We start from the raw sequence: 23059 nt of genomic DNA on the forward strand, positions 1-23059 counted from the left end.
TAGCGTGCAGGTCGACGCTCACCATCACCTCCTGTCCTTTCTTGTTTGAAACCCCTGCTCTCCCTGTTAGTTTCCCTGGTCCTGCCAAATCCCACATAGCCCTTCTTGACCATAACCAAGGTATGTCCCATGTTTCCATGACCACGTCTTGGTTGTTTGTTTCCCTCTCAGTTGACGCTTCTTTTATTTCTGTCTCACTCACGTACGCCGTTCTCTCACCAACCCGCCGGCTACTTGACTGCATTTTTCCCTTCCGGTGACTTCTTGTCCCCCCTCTGCTGCGCCGGTTGTGTCTGTGTACCCGCTGTATGGCTCGCCTCTTCTCCGTCTTTTTCTGCGCATAATTGTTTGTGTATGTGTCGCCTCACCTTGATTTTTTTTCTCTGCGAGCACTATCTCTCCCGTGTCTCTCCCTTCCCCCAAACCTCCACCCTCCCCGACACAAAACTGCTGCCGGGCGAGCGACGACCGAGCGGAAACCGTAGCGTCGGTCAGTGCCATCGTCGTTCCGCCGCACAGATCCCCAACCAACCCCTCCAGCCGTCCGCTGCGCGCTAAGCAGTTAACGCGCGTTCGTGCCGGGCAGCAAATGCCCTGTTCCCTCGGCGTGGATAGGCCTCGCCGACGCAGCATTAGGCCTGCGGCGGCCCGAGCCGCCCGAGCTCCGCAAGCGAGGCGTGCCGCGCCGATGCCCGCCGCGCCGGCGAAGCTACCCATCGCGCATGCGCTGACTCTGCTCCGGGCGAGGGAGGAGGCGAGGAGGAAAGGGAGAGGGACCGGCGGCGCAAATGGCTGCTCTGTTGTGTGCGTGTGCCGTGATGCACCGGCCCGATCTCGTCGCTGGCGAGGGAGCCAGCCCGGAATCCTGAACCTCTGTCGGGACGCCCCTAGTTTTTTGGTTCTACTCTGTTCCGCCTCCTTTGGTTCTGTTTTTGGACTCGCCTGTCACGCGCACTTGGTGTGTTTGCTGAGTGCCCACGATGTCTCTTTTTTTTTTTCTTCTTCTTTGGATTCTCGCGACGGATTTGCACAGTTGCAGCAACGTCTCGATCTCTTCCCCGTCGTTCATGAACCGGAAATAGTGCGCTCTCTTTGACTAATGACCGAGCGTCGTCGAATGGCCATTAATGAGTCGCCAGCGGGGGCTGCTACCGTTGGCATCCTCCCGGAAGCTCGAGGGAATGTTGCTGCAAGCGTGCGTTCTGTTCTGGGTTTTAATTGGAACTGTGTACTTTTATGTGCCTTACACGGTTTTATTTTATTTGTGTTCTTCACCTTGTTTCTGAAATGTTTGGACTATCGTATTTGCTTTTGAAAATGCATGTGCATGCTGTGTGCATTCACCTGTGAGGAGGTGTGCCTGCTACGATAGACACATTACGTGCACATGGAATTCGTGAGGTATTGTGACAGGAAATGTTTGCCAGAGACCTTACAATATCTAGCTTTCCTTCTGCATTGAACGTTGACACAAACTGATGCGGTGTGCATGCAACTCAAATTAAAACGTGCTGAAAATTTAGAAAAAAAAGTTTGTTACTCAGTGTTGATGTCTTCAATTTAGTAGTGGCCGAGAATATACCTGAAACACTCTAGCTTTAAATGGTAAATGTATTGTGGGTATTGACATTTTTCATTACTGTGGCATTGAATATTGGCAGTTACAAATAAATTATTTGGTTCCTGCAGAACTCGTTATGTGGTCTCCATGATGATTGACTTTCTTTCTAGCTTATTAATGCAATATCTGCCCCTTGGTGGAAACAAGATGCATTCTTTCACATTGTGATTGATAGAATTGCGTTTGTCATTGGACAGTTATTGGTAAAGTGTGTGTCATGTACACACTACTGGTGGAATTAATTTTTAATTGACCTGGTGCTCTACAGGGTTAGTGATGTTTGTTGATATTCCGGGGACAAGGTGAAATCTTCTATGTTGCTAGCCATCAGATGCAGGAAACAATGTTTCTATATTTCTGCGTCATAGTGACAGGACATACTCGAGGACAAGGGTCCCTGTAATTTCATGTAGATACTTGTAGCTACACCGATTGCGCAAGTGTTTTTCCGGTATACAGTGCCCCTACTGAAGGTTTGCGGTCATGGCAAGCCATACATAGTTTCAAAAAGCCACTCGCAGGACAACAGGTTGATAGCGTAAAATATATCATTTGATGAGCAGTTTAAGTGACCTCTGAAATGTTTTGACTTTATGCTTCTAATCATTTATCAATTGAAGTTTGCTTGGGGGATAATATTTAGGACCAAATGAGGTGAATGCCCTGGCAATGACAACTTTGTAAGGATGCCGTGAAATATTTGTCCTGAAATAGAAAGGACGGATGAATATGAATCTCGTTAAGATATGTTGAGCGTTTCTAGCACACGCTTCGTAAAGCTGGCTCGGTAATAATGACCCACTTACACTGGCACAAACTTGTGTGAAAACAGTTGGCATTATTAGTGGTACACATGGGGCAAGTTATGCTCTGGGTCCACTCCTTGTGTCATCATAGGATACCTGAAGGTTTTTGGTAATATTAGAGAGCTTGAAGAAATTTCATACAATAAAGTGCCTGAACTTCAACAAAGACTATTGGGAGTGACAAAGCCAAGCTGTACTTTCTACTGAAGATTTATTTACATGCAAAAGTATGTATATGCCCCGTCGGGTTACTTATTAAAGAATTTAAACTCTTGATCAGAAAAGTGTAACCAGCCAACTGGCGCTGAGCTGTTACGTTTAGTGCTTCGGAGATCTCTGATGCTGTCTTGTCTATGAATTTTCCTAGTACCTTAGTTCTTTCATGTCCGCCAAAAATGTAGAATTTGTGTGGCAGTTTTGGCAAGAGAAAGTTGGCAGAGATGGGAAACTTAGAAAATGTATATTCCACTCACTTCCTTTGTCTTCAAATGTGCCATGACTATTGGCACCTAGTCTGTAATTATATAAAAGGTCCTCCATATGCAGATATAGATTTATGCCAACCTTCAGAAATTGACCTGACCCCAAATGTAACATTGTTATATCATGGTTCTAAATAATTTTCTTTTCTCATTGTCTGGGGATTGTCACTGACATTTTCTAAACATCATAATTATATCTATAAATTAAAAAAAAGAAAAAAAAGAAAACACTACTGTAAAATTACGCAGAAGAGCCCACTCAAAGTTTTCAGATGATTGTGAATGGTGGGGGATGGTCACTTGTTAGGTCGTGGATTTTGCATACATTTGTACTGCGGATATTGTTTCAGATGTTAGAAAATTTTGAAGTGGGCGCTTAGTGTGGAGTGAGTGGATGTTCAATATTATACTGCAATCGTTCATGAATATCCTAACAGAATTTGTTTATACTGTTATACTGTTTAAAGACAGTAGTAGCATTACGAGAAAGTTTTAGAATCTCTTGTAGTGTTTGCATCTCATGGAAGTTGTCTACTTGATCACTGAAAATGCATGCACATTGTTTCAGGCTGCAAACAGTGAAACAGGGGGTAAGTGCACTTGTTCCCTTCTTGCAGATAGAGGTAGAAAAAAAAAAGAAAATTGCCATTCCAAGCACACATGCATGCACTGCTGGAATACGCCCATACTTCTGGAGAGATGTGCATATATAGGGTGTCCCAATAAGAGTGCAAGATAGAACTTTGTAATAAAATGCACCATTTGCTTGAAAAGTGTGGATAAGTTTATTTTTGTCTAAAGTACACACACTGTGGTTAAGACTTGCCAAATTACCTAAGCACCAAGGAAAATGCTAAGAACAGGTACACGTGTTTGTGTTATAAAAGGTTTTGAGTTCAGAAATTGCAATAAGGCTTTGACAAATCAATGCACAAAGTGCAATTTCAGATTTATGCTTTAGAACTGTTACTGCTTCAGGTTCCAGCAGGTGCTGCTCGTGCTACAAGTATCGCCATGTGCTCCTTGGTGCTTGTGTAATTTAATAGGTCTGCTGTGGAACATAATATTCGACAAATGTCCCCCAAGATTCTGCTTGTATACAACTACTGTTGGGAGAAACATTTTTTGGCTGCATCATCTTGTGCGTTGGCGACCAGAATTGGCTGCTGGTGTCGTGTGTGATTTGACACCTTGCAGCTTCTTTCTTTAAGGTTTTGTGAAATCTTGTGTCTATACCAACAAACCACAAACAACCCCCGAGCTCAAGGCGGAGATTTGATGTTCAATTGGCAAAATGAGTCAGACTTGTGCAGAAATGTTGTGAGGATTTTCATCGAGATTAAGAGTACTGGCAGGGTTGGGGACATTTGTTTAATTCTGTGGTCTGCAATTAAACACTGTGTGTACTTTGTAATAAAATAAATGTTTTGGTACTTTTTGAATGAATGGTGCGTTTTATTGCAAAATTAAATCATGCGCTCCACTTGGGACGTCTTATTGGACATACTCATAATTGGTTATTTTATTGGGCAGCCCATAGAAACGGTGCTGCTGCAGGAACATTATTTAAGATCTGTCGTATTTTGTACCCCAGCAATTCCTTCTTAGTTCCTTTGGGAACATAGTCTTTGATCCAGCACCTCAACAGCTGCTTGGTCAATTTCTTCCATGCTTGAGGTCCGCATTTTACTTACATCCAGCGAAGCACTCGTCTTGTGCTTTTGACTGAAGAGTGTAGAAAGGTTTCGTCAGTGTACACCATTTACTACTTAGAATTGCTGTAATTAAGTCGAAACTTCTTTATTTCCTGTCAAACGTAATATATAAATAAGCTAAAACAATTTGCTGTTGGTTTTTTGTTAGGTGGCTCCATAATGTAATAAACATAGTCGGAACTGGTGGTTGATTTCCTCCTACTACGTTAACTGTTTCTTCTGAGTGGACACCTAGGCAACAGAGCGTCCACACCATTCCCTTGCTTCTGGCATGTCACGTGACGCTCTAAAGGTACATTATTCGGACTGTCAAACGGTAGCTTCGGCTCCCTGTCAGACGGAGGAATGAACGGCGGTATTGGATGTCTCAATTAGGTGACTAGCGATTAAGTTCTGACCAAGGGAATTTAACCCATGAGGGGCTGAATGGAAAGTTGATTAGGTATCAATCCAACTGATTTGAAAGGGCCAGTATAATAAATAGCCACCTGTTTTGTTCTCTTTTCAGAGATTTGGCGTGCTATATGTTGCCTAATGTCTTCTAATTCAGAATACGACGAATGGGGAAGGCGCGGGACAGGTGTGAAAGGAAATAGCACATGCCAATTAAATACCTGCGTGGTATTCTGTAAACAGAGCGAGGATGTCAGCTTCCGATTAGAGCAGACCCGTCAAAACCTTTAGACTGCGCTTATCATATTTGCCATCAGACTTGCCAGACCCATCTTCCTGTGTTCATGTTTTGCTTCCTTTCTGAAAACTAAAATAAGAAAATAGGAGCAGTTTCGGGTAGCAGACGCCATTCGTCTCTTTGTGTATTCGCGCACGACGTCGGCCACCATGTTTAGATAACAGCAACTTCTGAAACTTTGACATCTAGTCCGATGCACTAGTGCCGCGTTTGAGCGGAGGCTGGGTGTTTGGCGATTCGTAGTATATTTTTTTGTGGCGTGATAAAATGCTCTCGGGCCACTTCCAAGCGTTCGTCTAACACGAGTAACGGTTCTCTTTCTCGTGTTTGCGGTTGCGAGTTTTGCGTAACGTTGAAAGTGCCCCAACTCCCTGCTCTCTTTAGTGTTGGAATTTTGAATGTTCTCTAAAATCGCCAGGTTGTCCCGTACTATCACGTGATATTTGCAAAGGTACTGCTGCTTGCTTGATCCGACTGCATATACACTACCACTTCGTCGGGAACTTGTTTGTTCTAAGAGCCGGCCCTACCAACACCACCTAGAAAGCTTTCAAGCCTGCGCGTCACTTGACATAACGTCACTTCCCGGAGGCCTGCACGGGCGCTGATTGGATACGAGTGCCGCGTCAGCGTTCACGCGGGACTCGTTTCCTATCGTAGTCCCACGCGAACGCTGACGCGGCACTCGCATCCAATCAGCGCCCGTGTAAGCCTCCGGGACGTGATGTCATGTCACGTGACGCGCAGGCTTTGAACTTTATTTCAGCAACATTATGCCGAGGACACCGGACAAAAAGCTAACAGAAGCTAGCTTGACTGGGTCCGGTGCCCTTGCATGTACAGGGAACACAATCATATTTAAACAATCCTAAATATTTCTTACAATATTCAAATCAAAATTTAAAATGGTCCAATAAAATTTTAAAATCACCGACATTAGAGAACATTTTTTTTTCTTAATTTAACAACACAAAAAAGTACGCAATGTTTTCTTAGTTATACAATGAATATCGATGCGGTTCATTACAATGTTGTTAAGCAATGTAGGTAGATTATGAGCAAGAGACTGCAGTGCATAATTTGTACGAAAATGGGGAACCTTCCAGAATTCTCTACGACGAACATCGAAGACTGATTCACGCTTAGTTAGGTTTGCTAGCTGTGACAAAAAAGCAATAAACTCCAAAGTTGAAAAGGCGTAAGAAAATAGCAAACGATAGTCATAAATACAAGAAACTTTCATGATATTGTAGCTCAAACATAATGGTTCAGCATGTGTGTCGTACGGACCATTAGCAATGAAACGAATAATTTTTTTCTGAAGAGTTATTAGTTTGTTGACGTTACTTTTGGTCGTTGTGCCCCAAACTAAATGGCAGTAGTTGATTTGGCTTGAAAGCTTTATAGACCTTTTCCGCTTACTCTCGCCCCCGACCGCCAAGTAAGCATATCCGGTATGGGCGACGAAAAAATATCATAACGTTTCAACCTGCAAACAGTATTTTTCCGTGATTCCTCCCCATCCAAGAAATCGAAAGCACGCGACCGTGTGTTGTGGAGTAAACGGGCTTTCAAACACGTGATGGAAAGAAGCAATCTATCTGAGGCTTCACCACACTAACGAACACTCGGGGAAACTTACGAAATTTTCGGACCTTTGTTGAATTACAATGTTCGCCACCGCGCCGACAACACGTGTCCGCGAAAGCCACCAGAGACGTGGAGAACAGGGTTGCCAGGTGTTCGAACTCCAACCCGCCAAACATCTACGAGATCTAGACCAAAAATAGCCAAATGTCGATCCAGAAAAATAGCCCCAAACAAACTTATCATTTGAAACGTTTATTTTGAGCAGAAAAGACACATAATACATTTTTATCAATCAAATGCTCCAGAAATGGCGTCCCTTGCACGTTCGGCGAACTTCCTAAACGCTCGTACAAACGCATGACAACATACCTTCCACTGTATTGGGACGGGTGACCAGAATGACGTCACGGTAAACTATGCAGAATTCAGACAACCGCAAGGAATCGCGCCGTCACTTGTTGAGATGGAGGAATAACAGCACATGCTTGTATTCGGAAATAAACAATTGCACAAGGCGCGCAAAAAAAAGACGAATTTGTTTGCTGTCGCAAACTTGTCAGGGTTAAGGGACTGAAGCACCAAATGTTCACGTAACTTACTCTAAAAATACATTCGAACCTATAAACCCAAGTGTTTTCAGGCATTTTGGTTCCAGCACAGGTCAGAAATAGCCCAATGCACAGATTAGAAATAGCCCAATACTAGCCAAATAGCCAACTACCATTTTTCCCGCCAACTGCAAATAAAACTAGCCCAATTTGGCTATTTATAGCCCAACCTGGCAACCCTGGCGGAGAAGCGCGGAGCGACCTGGACCGGCTGGTTCCCGGTTTTCCCGCTTGGCAGCGTCCGTTTTGCTGGAGTCGCGAATAGGAGGCGTTGCCCATACTCGGTTTCACCTTGCGTCCATGGCTCTGTGGACAAAGCACGTGACTACGCTTTCCACGCGTCACGGCACTTCCACTCGAAGGTCACGGGAAACTTGCACGGTCTTGGATTGGCTTCAATACAGAATTGTAGTAGACCGTTCCCGCAGACCGCTAGGCACCCGGATAGCGCTCCGTAATCCGCCACAAGACCTTGGAACTATGCAAAGATGGCTAGCGGCGCGCATGCGCAGCTGCGGCGTTTTCTTCGGGGATACCGTAGCGGAGGAGAAAAACGATCTACTACAACTCCCTAATGTCTCGTATTATGCGCTGCGGCCGGGCGCAAGGTGAAATAGCTCACCTCGAGTGATTCGCCCCATCTGTTTTGACACCACTGGATACAATGTTACGCCGAACTGTTGGCTGCCGGTCAAATCTTCGGTTTTTGCTGCCGGCAGCCCCAAGGGACGGGCGCGCGTACAAGGCCGTGCTGGTCTCATCGCGGAAAGGCGCCGACGAAAGCGTTGTGACGACGGGTCAATCCGAAGGACGGAAAGGTCGCGGCGGCCGCAGGGACCCAGATAGGACAGCTTCCGAAATGTCTTTCTTGTGCCTCCGCAGTCGTAAAAGGGAGACATCGGCGAACAGGAGGGAGGGTGGGGGAGGGCCCTGCGCTCGCTCGTTTCAGATAATGGAGGCTCGCCGCACAAATTCCCCGTGACTGTCGTCCTTGCCGAAGATTTCTCTGGCCTCCTTATTCTTGACCGTACCGTTGCCAACCGTCTTGTGTCGTTCGAAGTTGGTGCTGGCAACCCGTGAGCGATTAGAAGTAGCTTGTATCGATTAGATAAATGGAGCGTTTTGACCTACAGATGAAAACGGGAAAAAACGAAGAGTCGTCTTGGATCGCCCACCGTTCAAAGCAACCGAGTCTATAGGAAACTGGTTACTGAATGTTCTAATGTTGATTTGAAGCTCTTGGATGTTCTAAACGTGCACGGTAGCGTCGGATTGACTCAATGGAGCCAGCCACAGGTGATCAATTGAAGGCAACTCGGTTTTGTTGATACTTAAATAACTTTATGTCTGGCTGCCGCGGGATGATATTGCTTAACTCTCCGTGGTTGAGGACCAGTTTGACTACTTTAGTGCGACTGGTGATTGATCGGGGGTTTTCAACGTGTATCGCGGAGTGGCGACCTCATGAACGCACACCGCTACATCACCCGTTCATGTCGAAATGGCGGGAGTGGCGATTCGAACTGGTTTATGATTTCGCTGTGAGGGCCTAGTTCTACGTGCTTTTGAATTATGGTACGTTAATGCACTAGACAGCTCGTTCGTACAGTGGTGACCAAACCGTTCGGAACACGCGAACGGAGTCTCATCTCATGGAAGTGCTATCCTGGCGGGAGCCAAGGAACTGGTCCATGTCGTAGCGCTCAGTGGAACTGCCCGAGCAGGGAAGGTTGGCCGGCCAGCCTAGACTAATCGCCATCTTTTCGCACGAAGATGTTTGGGTGACTGTCGAAACAGTTTATGGTGGGATGATTCAGTCATGAGGCATTTGACGTTTCTACTGAACCAGGCGAGAAGCCCAAGGCCTCTAAACTCGTCAAACACACAGTTGATGCCGAAGTTGACGGAGCGCACCGATTAGACTGTCTTGGCGATGACTTCGCGCCTTTTTCCTGGATGTCCAGTCGGCGCGCTCCTCGAACTTTCGGCCCCACTCTTTGTGTTTGACGAGTTTAGGGCCCCAAGTCGCCTCGCGGGCAAAATTGCAGTGTTGTTCCCGTTCCAGCAGCGATTTCGGCCTTGAGCGAGCGGCTTCCCTTGCTCGGACTGTTGCACTGAGTGCTGCGTCATGGAACAGTTTCTCGGCTCCCGCCAGGATAGCTCTCTCATGAGATAAAGACGCCGTTCGCGTGTTCCGGGTGGGTTTGGTGGGGTGATTCTTCTCGAAGGTGAGGAGGGGAGAGGACGGGGGAGAGAGGAGGAAAATCAGTCAGACGCAGTGGGGGCCGAAATACGTCGAGTCTAGATTCCCCAGGGAGGTGGTTACCCCCGAGTTCAGCCAACCGGAGAGAACGCCTCAAGCTCGACCTTTTACCTTTTGGGCCGGTTCTGCTGCACGGAGAGTGTGTCGCATTGGAGTATGTGGATTTTGGCACATCACGTATCGCCTCAATTCCCACCCGGCCTGAGAGTAAAATGCAATAGTGAGCGAATATGAGGTTTTCTGTTAGTTGTTTCGCTGCTCTTGGTGCTTTGTGTCCTCGGTTGCTTTTAGACCGTAAGCGCCAAAATACAGTCAGATGTAAGGAGTTGTTTTAAAAAACACATGCAAAGGAAAAAAAAAAATTTATACAGCTTAGATGGAAAAATGATATCATAAAACAATTTTACAACCAAGAAAAAAAAATAGAGCTATATTTACGGCGCTATACGAATTTGTAGTTGGCGCCGGCAGGCGCCGCGGAAAAGTGGCCCTTGCTTATCACGTGACGGGCCCATATTTGTCACGTGGTGCTTGCGCTCTTTCGGAAGCTTCCTATGGCCTCTAAAAGTAACTTATTCATCTTTGTTTCAAGTATGACAAAAAAACTAAGATGAATAAGTAACTTTTAGAGCCCAAAGGAAACTCCTGAAATAGCGCAAGCAGACGTGATAGACCAATGCGCCGGTCAGACGACGGCGGCGGCGCCCCGAAGCAGACGAACTTGTGCGACGGCGGCGTGGAGAAACGCGTTGAAGCGGCGTTCGCACAACGCTCAGCGTGCGGCGGCGACGCAGTGCGGCGGCGCGCGGGCCTACCACGTGACCAGCGGCGGCTCCCGCGAGCGCCAACTACAGATTCGTACAGCGCCGTAAATATAGCTCTAAAAATTTTTTTTCTTCGTTGTCAAATTGTTTTATGACATCCTTTTTCCATCTAAACTGTCGAAAAAAAAATGTTTTTTTTTTTTTCCTTTGCATGTGTCCTTTAAGGCCTGGGTACAGCTTGGAGTGACACGTGTGGTAGCGTGGCGTGAAGCGGCACTGTACGTTCAGGGTTAGCATGCATGAACGTGACTGGACCTTTGGAGAAAGTTTGTTTCGGGAGGAAGGGGTATTGAAAGAGAATGTCTGCTCGCACGCTTTTACACGAAAATCGGGCAGGGTCGTCTATGTCTAGAAAACGAAGCGTAGATAGCGAGTTTCGACGTTCGCTTTCGAAAAACATATTTGGTCGATTGAAAACGTTCATTTCGAAGGTTTTAAATTTCAGCCTGAGGCAGCTCGTCCAAATAATGCGACGATGCTCAAGCATTGGCGGGGCCGGGTTTAAGAGAATAACTGTCTGACGCAATAAATTGCGTGGCTAATTAATGTAGCACTTTCTGACGCGCCGTTAAGCGTCACAGAACGAAAAGAAAATAGATTTAAGCATTTGGCCAATGGATGTGATGTTTATGCCTTCGGCGTTGTCGAGGTTCACTCCATCTGTTTCTGAGCCGAACTGTTTTCTTCTTGTTTTCTTATTTTTTTCATGCCGTTTGATCCCCGGATGTTCCATCTCTTCTGCTTCTGTCGTAAAATGAGATAAAAACCAACGCGGACGCGGGTTGTTTTCCACCTTGCCGTCGGCGCTCCACGGCAGAAAGCCGTCGTTTGTGCAGGTGCTTCCACAGCTGTGGGGTGTGCGCTTGGCAGCTGCACGTGCGAGCCGTGTGATCACTCGTTCGTTCGTCCTCTTGACGACTTAGAAAACCATGTCTCTATACTTCGTTTCAGCTTCGGTCCGAGCGCGGCCGATGTTATGAGCCGAGGGGCCAATCAAACAGCGAAAGAGGGACAACGTCATGGCGTGCTCTCTGCAGTTGATAGGACCAGCCGGGATTCGCCGTCTCTCTGTGCGCGCTCTTCTGCCGGCTAGTCCTATCAAGCGCAGAGAGCACGCCATGACGTTGCGCTTTTGGCGCTGTTTGATTGGCCCTTCGGGTCTTAACATCGGCCACGCTCGGACCGCAGCTGAAGCGAAGTATAGTTTCACGATTTGCTGGCGTCCCGTTTTGCCATTACAACAAATTTCTTTTTGCTTCATTGATTATCGTTTCGAATGAATATAATCATCTGTCTGCATCAATCACATCAGTTGTCGATCGTGCTCTTTTTTATTCAAGTGGTGCAAACAATGTATTCCCCGTTTAACTCTTTGGTATCAAGTTTTCCACCGTTATTTTTTCACCACTCCCCGCTGTAATGCCTCTGGCCCTGAGGGTAAAATAAATATATTTGGCAATTATTCCGGGGCGCGTTGGGCGAGCTGAAGAACGTGTTTTGATTGACAGCATCTGCTCCGCGAGTATATGTCGGCTCACAGTTTCAGTGACTCCGTTAGGAATCAAAGTTCATTTTGCCTGTCTGAAAATGGCGAAAGTCGGCGAGCACCCGGAGACGAGCTTTGCTGAAGCCGTTGTCGCTAGGGATGTCGCGAACCACCCTAGGTTCGATTTCGAAAGGTTTCGATATTTGCGAAGCAAACTGAGGTTCGATTTCGAAAACTTTCGATATTTTCGTACCGACCGAGGTTCGATTTCGAAAAATTCGCAACTTTTGACCACAGCGGAGTTTCGAATTCGAAAATTTCGAAGCTTTCACGGTTTCTAAAATTTCGAATTCGAATATTTTTTTACTTCAGGTTTGACAAATTCGAAGATTTCGAAATTCTTTGGAAAAAAAATTTCGAGAACTTCGAACGCTTCGAATTTTTATAGACATGAAGTTCGAACAATTCGAGGATTTCGAATTTCTTTCTGCATAAAGTTCGAAAAGTTCGAAGGTTTCGATTCTCTTTTAACGCTAAATTAAAAAAAACAAAAACAAAAAAAACTTCGATGATTTTGAATTTTTTTCTAATCCAAGTTTTCAAAGTTCGAAGTCCGATTTTCAAGTTTTTCCAGTTTCAGTTTCAAATAACGTTTTCACGACTCACTGGTTTTCACAAAATCAAGTTTAGAAAAGTTAGGGTGTGATATCTAGATTCTGCGAAGTTGGTCGGGCAATTAAATGAGACGACGAGTGTCCGGACGTGCTAGAATATTTGCCAGTGCAGAATTGTGACCGCCAGCCCCGGGGGGGGGGGGGGGGGGGGGGGGGTCTTTAACCTGCACCCCGCAGTAGTGATTGCACGAACACACTGTTTTACGAGACTCATCCAGTTCGAAACGGCCAGGGGCGAGCAGGAGGTTGAGGTTCAGAAAAACCTTGAAGCCACCTGGCAAACTAGCTCGCCACCCCTTGCACGCTGGTAGTAATCCGATCCGGTGAAGTTCTGGCATGCTTAGGGTTAAAGCTGCAATGTTCTGGCATGCTTAGGGTTAAAGAAATAAATCCCCGAACATTGAAATAAACGACATTGTCTTTCGTAAGGAACGCAGCACCGCGTGTAAAAATTCGAGAAAAAAAAATTACGAATGTACCCCACTACTTGAAATCAAATGAAACCGTCCGCCGGTCTTTCGAAGTTCGACGAACGTCGAACTTTTACCCTAAAAGTTCGAAGTTCGTCGAACTTCTGACTTTTCAGAATTCGAAAGTTCGAAACTTTTCGAATTCTCTTGATAAGTAAGTTCGAAAATTCGATATTCATCGAATTTTTTGGTCAGTCAAGTTCGAAAGTTCGACAAGCATCGAACCTTGCAGCGCAATAAGTTCGAAAGTTCGAAAAACATCGAATTTTTTAGCGTAATAAGTTCGACGGTTCGAAAAGCGTCGAACTTCTTAGCTTAACAAGTTCGAAAATTCGACCTCCATCGAATTTTACGATATAGACAATTCGAAAAATCGAAATCTTTCGAACCTTTCGAACCACTTGATTCGATCATCGAAACTTCGATTCGAAAAAAGTTCGCGGCATCCCTAGTTGTCGCACATGGTATAGAGAGCCTGGGAAGACAAAGAAAATAACTGTATAATTAGTAGTGATGGACCGAATCTGCCGAACTTCAGATTCGGCGAAAGTCGGCACATGCCGAACTTTTGAAGGAAAGTTCTGCAAAAATTCGGCAAATGTCTGCGCACGCCCGAGAACGCGACGGGGCCATGGATTGCAAATCGTTGGAAGACTGCCGCGGGTGGCGCTGGCGCTTGCAGCACCGTCGGTCCAGCTATGGCTCCGGCGTTGCCGCTTGGCCAGCTTGGCTCCGGCCAGCTCCGGCCGATTCGCAGGTGTCGACTACACTGTCGTCTGCTAGTTTCACATTTTATTCACCTACGAACACAAACCATATCCATGGACGTTCACTGCAAATAAATAATTGTTTTTGAGGTATTTATACTAGTTATGAAGCGTGTTAGGGTGCCTCATCTGCCGGCCGATGGAGGCACCCTGACGGAGCTGCGGATCGAACGGCCACCTACGCCGTCTTCCAAGGAGCGGCCGCTCCCGATGCATGGTGGAGGCTACGCGGTAACTACAATACCCCCTTTAAGCCATTGTAATCGTACAGCGTACTACAACCAGTGGTTACGGCGAGGTATGGAGTTGGCAACACGGTAACTGTGCGTTTGAGAGCCTTTGCCAGTGTGGTTCTCTTCAACATTTTCTGCCTCAAGAACAGAATATTGACCAGTGACTTACGCAGTCCTTTGCGCCATTTACAAATGATGCTATGCATCCTGGATGACGTGATTTTCATTTGACCTTTCCAGTGATGCAACGAGGTTGTTCGAAAATTGACTGGCAATTAATTTAAAGCATTCTTCGCACTTATAGCAATTCTCTTTTTGGCATAGAACTAGTTTGTTCCAAAAGAAAATATTACTGCGTTTTATTAGCTTTATTTCGCGGATTTTCATGTATCTGCATAAAGCTAAACACGGAACTATTATGCCCGACGTTGCACATCTGACTTTTTTTTTTTTTAATTTCTACTGCTAACTTTTTTTGAGGTCATAGCAAGAGTGGAAAACACACAGAAACAAATATTACATGGTGCACTCCTTTACACAGAACGTCGAAAAGTCAAAATAGGTGGCTGCAATAACGATATTGGGTGTTCCAGTCGATTACTGTTCTAGGAAAGAAGACATCTTTAAATGAATAATTTTTATAATTATATTATTTGAGTGTCTTCTGCAGTGAATATCTGGATACTCTGGGGCAGAAAAAAAAAATTCGATGTATTGATTTTGTCTATTCCCAGTTGAATGGAAACAATTAAAGCAATTTCAGACGATTTTGTTTCCTTCTTTCCTGTAACGTTTGGAATTCCTAACTCTTCCCATCTTCCTAAAGGTCCGTGTGTGTCCCAACACCAGAAACCGACATTTTAAAGGTTAAAAACGAGACGTTGCGAATATGGGACGCGCACTTTCATGCATAGTGACTGAAATCGAGAAACATGCATATTTAAAATAATATTTTTATCTCTTCTGGTGAATGCTTAACAACCGTGGCATTCGTTTTCGCGCACGGAACGGTGACTCCCAGAGAAAGTAAGTCCGCAGAGTTATTGCCTTTACTTTAACAATGTAAACACACTTGCAGGCTTGCACTAATGAGGCCTCAAAACCGAAACTCTGTAGCGTGATTCGTGACTGCGGCCGCTACTACCCAACCCCGTTGCCACGCCACTTCTACAAGAAATCACTCAAATTGCCAGTGAAGTGAACATACAAAAACGACACCGATACGATTATCTGGTAGAATATCACCTTATTTAGTAATAGCTGTGTCAGCTATGTTGGAAAAAAAAAAAAAAACTGTCAGAATTATTTAAATATTAACTGGCAACAATGTATTTTTGCCGAATCTTTAGAAAAGTTCGGCGTTGGCGAATCGGAGGATTTTGCGCCGAATTTTCGATTCGATAAAAGTTCGGTCCTTCACTAATAATTACGTAATATCTTGAGAACCCTTGCAACCGGAACCAAAAACACAAACAATAAAAAAAAAATATTTTTTTTTCTTAGGTTTGGATAAAAGAGGTAATATATCTGCCAACTTGCCGGCGTAGACTCACCTTGAAAGATTTACACCCTTGGGGTAAACAATAAGGTTGTGAAATTATTCTATTAACCTACTGATTTTATCGCGTCCGTCGCCGATTATTTCGTTACCTAATTAATTGGTCAAAACTGTTCACCTGTATGGGATTGTCACGGGCATCGTATCTTCGTCTCTCTCAAAATCAACATTCCTAGCCAAACTATGTCGTGGCTGTATGCACTATTGTTTTTATTACTTTCATCGTTTTATTTTTATTATAGCTTCATCATCATCCCCGTGTGTTTATTTTATACTCCCACGAACGACTAAATTTCCTTGATTGTGGCCTTGCCTGCGATAATCGTGAGCTATATTTGACTTTCATGTATCAGTGTTATCTTGCCATTTGTATCTTTTTCTCGTAAGATTTATCGCCTCGCTGATGACCTGCACGCGACGAACATAAATAAGATTTTTTTTTTTTTTACGCTATACTATATTTACTGCTTATCTTCCCACTTGAGAATATGTATTGTTTTTGGCGCTGTGCTCTGTTTCTCATATTGCTATACTGCCTGCAGTAAGAGCATGAGGAATCGCACTAGCAGTAAGCTACCGCGCTGCTTTTTCTCCTTTTCTACCTGTATCGTTTTAGATTCTGATAAAATAAAGATTTATAGGTAGATAACACTTCTCGCGGTTTTCAATGACCGGATTAGTACTTTGTGCTGTTGGCGTCAGTAGAAAGGTGTAGCCATTTTTATGTCCTACCTTTTCCATTCACCCAGTGCATCTGAATCTATGCCAAATGAAATGATATGACTTTACTAAAACGCATTGTTTCTGGTTATATTATTTTTGTTTTTTTTATGAGGTGATGTGTTATTGTCTGTTTCCCTTGAATTTCTACTTGGAACGAGTGCATTCTCAATTCTTATTATATCAATAAAAATATTTCTCGACATATGGCTGTACACATGCAGCTCGGCTTTGAACCTTATATTTTGCGGCATGCCAACTATGACACAACATTGGCGACTGCGTATACATATTTTTCCTTCTTTTCTTTCGTCTTGACCCGGAGAACTTCACAACAGCCGCTTGAACATGCATTTTTCACTGCATGCTCTTCCATACCTCGATTATATTTATTTTCCCAGCACTTTAACTGATTTTTTTCCCTCGTTATTTTTTCTACTCTTTATTCAGTTACAAGCGAGTATGCTTAGATGCCCGGCCTTGTTTTGACTCTTGCGCCAGCGTATTACCTCTGTTGTCGAAATAATTGAGATTAACCGGAAAACTACAGACGCGAAATGCGACGAACCTCTCCGTAGTAGCTTGATCATTGAGATACCTCAAAGAGCCGCGCTTGGTGTTTATTTTTTTTTGTCTGTAAGTTATCAGTAATAAATTAATTAACGAGCAGCACTCTTTTTGTCTTCCCTTTTATGAGACGCATTTTGGTCTCTGTATGCGACTTTCGCTTTTCTTACCGCAAACATAGTTATGTATTCGTTCCTGATTATTTCCAAGCAGTGTTTAGAAATGCACTGATTTGTTCATCGGGCACTTGTTGGGCGTTTCATTCGGCGGGTCGTCTACCCCGCCGAAGGTGGAAAGAGGCCGCATCGTTTACTCGCGATTCAGCCCCCGTCCTCGGAAGTAATATTCGGCCGGGGCGTCGTCCTCCCCAGGTCCAACCGCACATCGTGAGCCGCCTTTCGTATCCCGTGCCCGAAAAATAATAAGAGGGTTAACATTGGGATGGCGTGGCGCTTTAAAGCGTCGTTTGTCAGCGGTTGCGGTTTTGGTTCCGGTCCGCCACGCTGTGCGGGGCGGGCGCTCGTCGTCGGGAGCAAGGCCAGGTCGCCGGTTCAGTGAGGCGGGGACACGCGGAAAAAAGTAAGCGGGCACGCGCTTCCGTCCGTGACGGCATGAAGACGGTCTCGGCTGCCTGGCCTCGCCGCGACCCCCGACTGGTTGGTTGGCTGCCGCCGACTGCACGCTCTGGCTTCGGGTAAAACGATGGCCGCGCTGGGTCGTCGGGCTCGTCTGGTCAAAGGGACGCCGCGTGGTTGACGGAGACGGACGCTGTCGACGAGACGCTGACAGTTTCATCGTGTATCCGATCGTTTCGTGTTGACCCGAATCGCGGCTGTGGCGCCCACTTGCTCAACCTAGAAAAGATGTCGGCGCTTAGGATTCAATCGTCGTTTTTAGTTGCGTACGGAGCTTGCGGTGCACCGGTGAGCCGTTCTTGGTTTCTTCTCGAAAAAGACGACAGCCTACCGTAATGAGTTAGATTTCCTCACCTCATTGCGTCGATAGAAATTGCACGATTGCTACCGCAAACACTTTATAAATGGTTGAAGAAGCGCGTTGGGAATTGAAGGGTCCGGCAGTGAACCCGATCTGAGATTGAAAGAACTGAAGGGGCGCGCGTTGGTTGGAATTTGTCTCGATGCCCCTGGCTCCGGGTGCTGAATGATGGAAGCCATCCAGATGCAAAATGCGCTTTCCTCGGTGGCTGAACCACGTCTACTATAATCCGATCAGACTTTTCTCTTTTGTCTGGTGCCAATTTTCATTAACATATTGGCTGATGGCTGAGGTCCCTCTTTCAAGTCGCAGTTCTTCGTTCGTGTCGCGCAATCGTAGTATTTTCGATATAGATGTGAATTTGGATACGTTGACCAACTAAAGGGGAAGCCATTAAAAACCCTAACAAAAACTCGCCTGACGGAGAAAAAAAAAATACACGATCATATTTGGAGGGCAAGGGAACGGGACGCGGTACATTTTCGGCTAGAAATTTTTAAAGTGGTGATATTAAAATCCATATTTAATAATTCTTTGTTTTCTTTGTGCCCCAGAACAACGTTGCGGTTTTCATGTGGTAGCAAGAGGTAGAAAATTTAAGAGATGCAATTCATATACTTTAACAGACGATATAAAATGAAAAAGGTCGAACTCGTTAAGTCGTTCGTGTGACGTCCTTTTTTTCTTCTTTTTTTTCCCCCTATTGTTAGAGGAAAAGTATGGCCGGTAAGAACGTGTTGAATTCCCAAATTGTGTTACGTTTTAATGCGTCACGCAGCACCTTGAATATCTCCAACTTCGTGACTATGATTGTTATAGCCTCGTCTGCCTAATGCAGCATGACGCTTGTGTCAGGCTGTTGTGCTGACTACTAGTTACAGTGCACAGAGGGCGATCGGGAGTGTTTCTGGCACCCGCGAGAAAAACATAAACTTGCGCCGCTTTCTTTTTCTTTTTAATTTTTTTGACGGGGAGTTTAACACGTAATCTGACAGAGCGTCCAACGGCAAATGTGGAACAAAAACCGAAAAGGGGCGACGTCGGCAGCAGTGGCCTGCAGAACGGCCAGATCCTTCTTGTACGACGGGAGAACACTATGGGGCTCACATCAAAGCCTCTCTTTTTCTTTTTTTATTTATCTTACTTTTTTTCTTTCTCTCTCTTTCTCTTTACACGCGTTTATTGCCGCACGACTCTCGATTCAGGATGTGCCAGCGTGGGTGCCAAATTGCGTCAAAAGTTTCCGACCCAAGACTCGTTGCCGCTGCATCGTTTCCAGAGTCAATGTTTGCTCTGGATGCCGTGCCGTGGCAACTGAAGCAGTGTTGCTGCTCCCTGCGACAGAGTCGTCTCTCTTTCTCTCTCTCCCGCACAGCTTTTCTTTTTTCTTTTTTTTTTCTTTTTGCTGTTGGTTTTTTCTTGGGCGGGACAAACAACGATGTCGAACAATTTCCTTTTAATTTTCGCTGTTGGCGAGTTTGTTCGTTCAGGTCATAGAGCTAGAAGCATGTTCACTTCCGCGTTTCTCGCTGGTGTTGTCTTTTCGACGCATTTCTAACAGTCCCCGCCTATAACTTTTTTTTTTGTGTGTGGTTTATTACGCGTGTTTGTTTACCGACGCTCCGACATCATAGGGCAGTTCCCGCTGTGGCTTGCCGTAGGAATTGTTTCATGGAAGATACAGCGCGACTTGTACAAACACGAAGGCAGAAAAGGCGTGACCGAGCGCTGCTAGCGCTCGCGTTGAGTTGGGTCTGTGGTTCTCTTTTAATTCGCACGGTTTCCGCCGGTTGTTTATTCACCGCCCGTACGTGCGTGTGTGTCAATACCCCAAGTTTTGAGGTGCCAACAAGTTTCCCTAGTTCCTCGAAGCCCTCGCTTCGTCCGCCATTCGTACAGCGCCTCCGCCGCGCAGAGAAGAACGGTCTTGTTTGTTCTTTCCAGAGCCCCGCTCGCGTGTTCCGCTCTTTGGACTTGTGTGCCCGTGTGTTGCTAAACGCGATGCATTATTCATTTCGAACTCGCCGAAATGGCTCTCTTGCCAACCACCGGATTATATATGGGGCTTTTGTAGTTCGAGAATGACTTTCGGCTGGGGGACTTATTGGTTTTCACCGGACGCCTGGCGTACGTTGCCGGAGTCTGCCAAAATTACGAGCCTCGTGCAGCCATATATACGCGTTCCGGGAAAGACGACTTGGGCCTTTGGCAGAGAACGCTGCCTTGTCCGTCGACGGAAAGAAACGAGACTCGAACTTTGTTTCACTTTTTCTTGAAAGGAAACGCGATAAGCCGAAACGGTGAAGGTAAGGAAAGCGGAAGGATGGGCATTGTGATTCCAGTCGTCTAATCTTGCATTGAGAGGGCGTCCCTGAAATCGCACGCAGCTCTGTTGGAGAGCGAAAGGGGGCGCGACATAATCGGCCACCCGTGATAATCAATGGTTCCGTGCTGCGTGTGTACGATAGTGGCTGATGAAACAAAAGGGAATGACGGTCCTCTCCACACTTCTACTCGCGAGTCTGCGCGCCGATTTGATTTGTACGTTAGGCACGTTATCTTTGCGGAAGTCTGTCCGAAAGAAGCTCCGTTGTATAATTTCTTGAGGTCGCGCGTGTGATGTTCTTGTGTGTCTGTTTGTGTGTGGGGGGTTAAGAAAGAAAGGGCTAAATAAAAAAAATGCTGCATTTTTTGCACCTAATAGCGCCATTTTGGCTGAGCATTGCACTACACCTGCGACAAAAAGCAAAAAAATAATATATATATATATATATATATATATATATATATATATATATATATATATATATATATATATATATATATATATATTTATGGTTTGACCCTAATCTTTAGAAAAGTCGAAGGAAACGGAAATAGTACAGCTATGTATTCCACAACACCTCTACCCACCGTATAGTTCCTTTGTTTCATTTTAGGTCGGAGCACAGTCGAAGGCTCAAACACATACAATCATGATCACTCGTACTGAAAGCGCGAGTCTAGTGGCATTCACTGTGCTTGATTGGTGTAGCCGATGAAAGTACACGTTGAAATAGGTTACGAATGCCACGATGTCGCGCTTCTGACGCTATTCGATTGGTCCTATTGGCTCGTAGAGTCGCCTGTGCTGTGAATTAAGACGAAACGAAGTGCCGAGATTGCTCGCCAATGGCGCCTGGCCCGTCATCATAGGAATTTCCAGACTTTTTTTGGCGATGTCCGGAGCTAAGAGTTGCGAGGAAAATCTGCAAAACATTGGGATGGCAGCTACTAGCTGCAATAAGGCAGAACGTGCGCTATTTTACTACCGATAATAAATCTGCCGCGTGCCTCCATGCCGTGTCTATAGCTCGCGTGCAGCAGTCAATCGTAATGGCAGTGAACACCGACTCGGCTCTGGTTGGTGCGCCGCGAACGAGCAGTGTCACTTATAAATTATAAAGCACAAATGTAGGAGTACATTTTCATAATATTTGTGGGTAGTCGTTTTCGCAGTTTATGATATTATAATCTGGAGTTCGGTGTTCATAAAACTAGGTGGTGCGTATTTTTGAGACGTTTACCGAATAAGTTGATTTTTTTCTGACACCTGAGAAATTATATTTACGGGCTAAATGACTCTCGAGTCTAAAAGGTGGAGGAAGAGAGATTGTGCTATTGTGTATTGTGCTGTGCTTCATTTTTCAACCATTTTCAAATACCAGTTTTAAATGGGACCTACTCAGAGCCTAGCCTTATTTCTAAAAAGAAGATTGTGCGTTCCTTTTGCCTCCTATTCATTCTTACTACAAATTATAATTTAAGAATACGCTTCAGTATCGAGGAACTCCCCGTCATTATCAAATATGAACTCATTTACCGATGTAATTAAATTTTTATTTTCAAGTGACGTACTGCTAACAGTTGTTGGCATCTGTTACAAAAGCGTCAGTGGCTGCTCCAAGCAGTGTTTGCCTGTTGCAAGGCCCGCTACAAAAGGTCAAATGCCGCTTCCATCGCTGAAATTGTGTTTTATTAATTTTATCAACGATGCCCGCCAACGGCCTATGCCTTTTTGATACCGTGCGAAGTTTTCTCCGAAAGCTTTGTACCCCGCCCAAATATATTCTGCGTTTACCAACACCCATTTGTGCCAAAATAAACAACTTTCACTTTGAGTTGATGCATTTAATATGATCTATCGAAAACTAAATATTCGTGACGGTTTTTTTACGAGCATTTTTGTTTTTGTTATAGAGATCTGAAAACTCCGCCTATTTTTATCCTTTCGGGGTCGGCCAATTCTGCGGTTCGTTATTACGGTTTGCCGGGGCGGTTTGCTTTACAGATTTGTTCAATCTGCGGTGCATTCAAGTATAGTTCTAGCTGAAATGCACGTAAGGTGCACGACGTCCTCGATGAAATGGCGTTTCTCGGGGGGATGACTGCGTAGGCCTTTCCTTCTTCCGGCTTATGTTAATTATATGTAGGGTTCCGCGTTTTCGGTTTCTATTTTTTCAAAATTCGGCGTACTTTTTTCGGTGTTTATTTTAAAATTAAAATTTCGGTTTTTTTCGGCGTATATTTATGCCCACCAAAATTTATCGGCTTTTTTCGGTGTATATAAAATAAACACCAACGGACACCGGATCAGAATATCCTTGTAGCTCTGATATTTGTTTTTCACTTAAATAATAGCGGCACAGATATATTGAAAAAGAAATGGACACTTTATTTGGCAAATGTGTGCAACTGTAAAAAATCAATAAAAAAAACAGAAGTAAAAACAAGTCAGATATGAAGCCTATGCCCCAAAAAAACATGGAACTTCACCTTCTGTATATCAGTATTACGTGATCTTATTACAGTACACACGCATATATTTTCCCAGATTCTCTTCGTTGATCCGCACTCTTTCTTTCCTGTTAATATGACCCTGAGCTTCGAGAATCAACGCTAACACTGGACCAGGGCCGTAACCAGGGGGGGGAGGGTTAGGGGGTTCT

General features: G+C 45.0%; 2 protein-coding genes across 3 annotated transcripts in view; both read left to right on the plus strand.

The window, feature by feature from the left end:
• The window catches only part of LOC8024530 (poly(rC)-binding protein 3), a gene marked incomplete at its 3' end in the record, with an annotated part of 460140 nt that continues 437081 nt past the window's right edge, over nt 1–23059 (plus strand). For both annotated transcript variants that reach the window (XM_042289920.1, XM_042289921.1), the window contains 2 exon segments: nt 1–120; nt 3478–3499.
• Nucleotides 120–1691, plus strand: LOC8024529. The gene has a single exon (XM_002406137.5). It carries the CDS (start codon nt 590–592, stop codon nt 1094–1096), a length of 507 nt encoding a protein of 168 aa, XP_002406181.3. The 5' UTR covers nt 120–589; the 3' UTR covers nt 1097–1691.

This window comes from Ixodes scapularis, unplaced genomic scaffold, assembly GCF_016920785.2.
Source record: "Ixodes scapularis isolate PalLabHiFi unplaced genomic scaffold, ASM1692078v2 PGA_scaffold0__279_contigs__length_252992795, whole genome shotgun sequence".
Classification (NCBI taxonomy): domain Eukaryota; kingdom Metazoa; phylum Arthropoda; class Arachnida; order Ixodida; family Ixodidae; genus Ixodes; species Ixodes scapularis.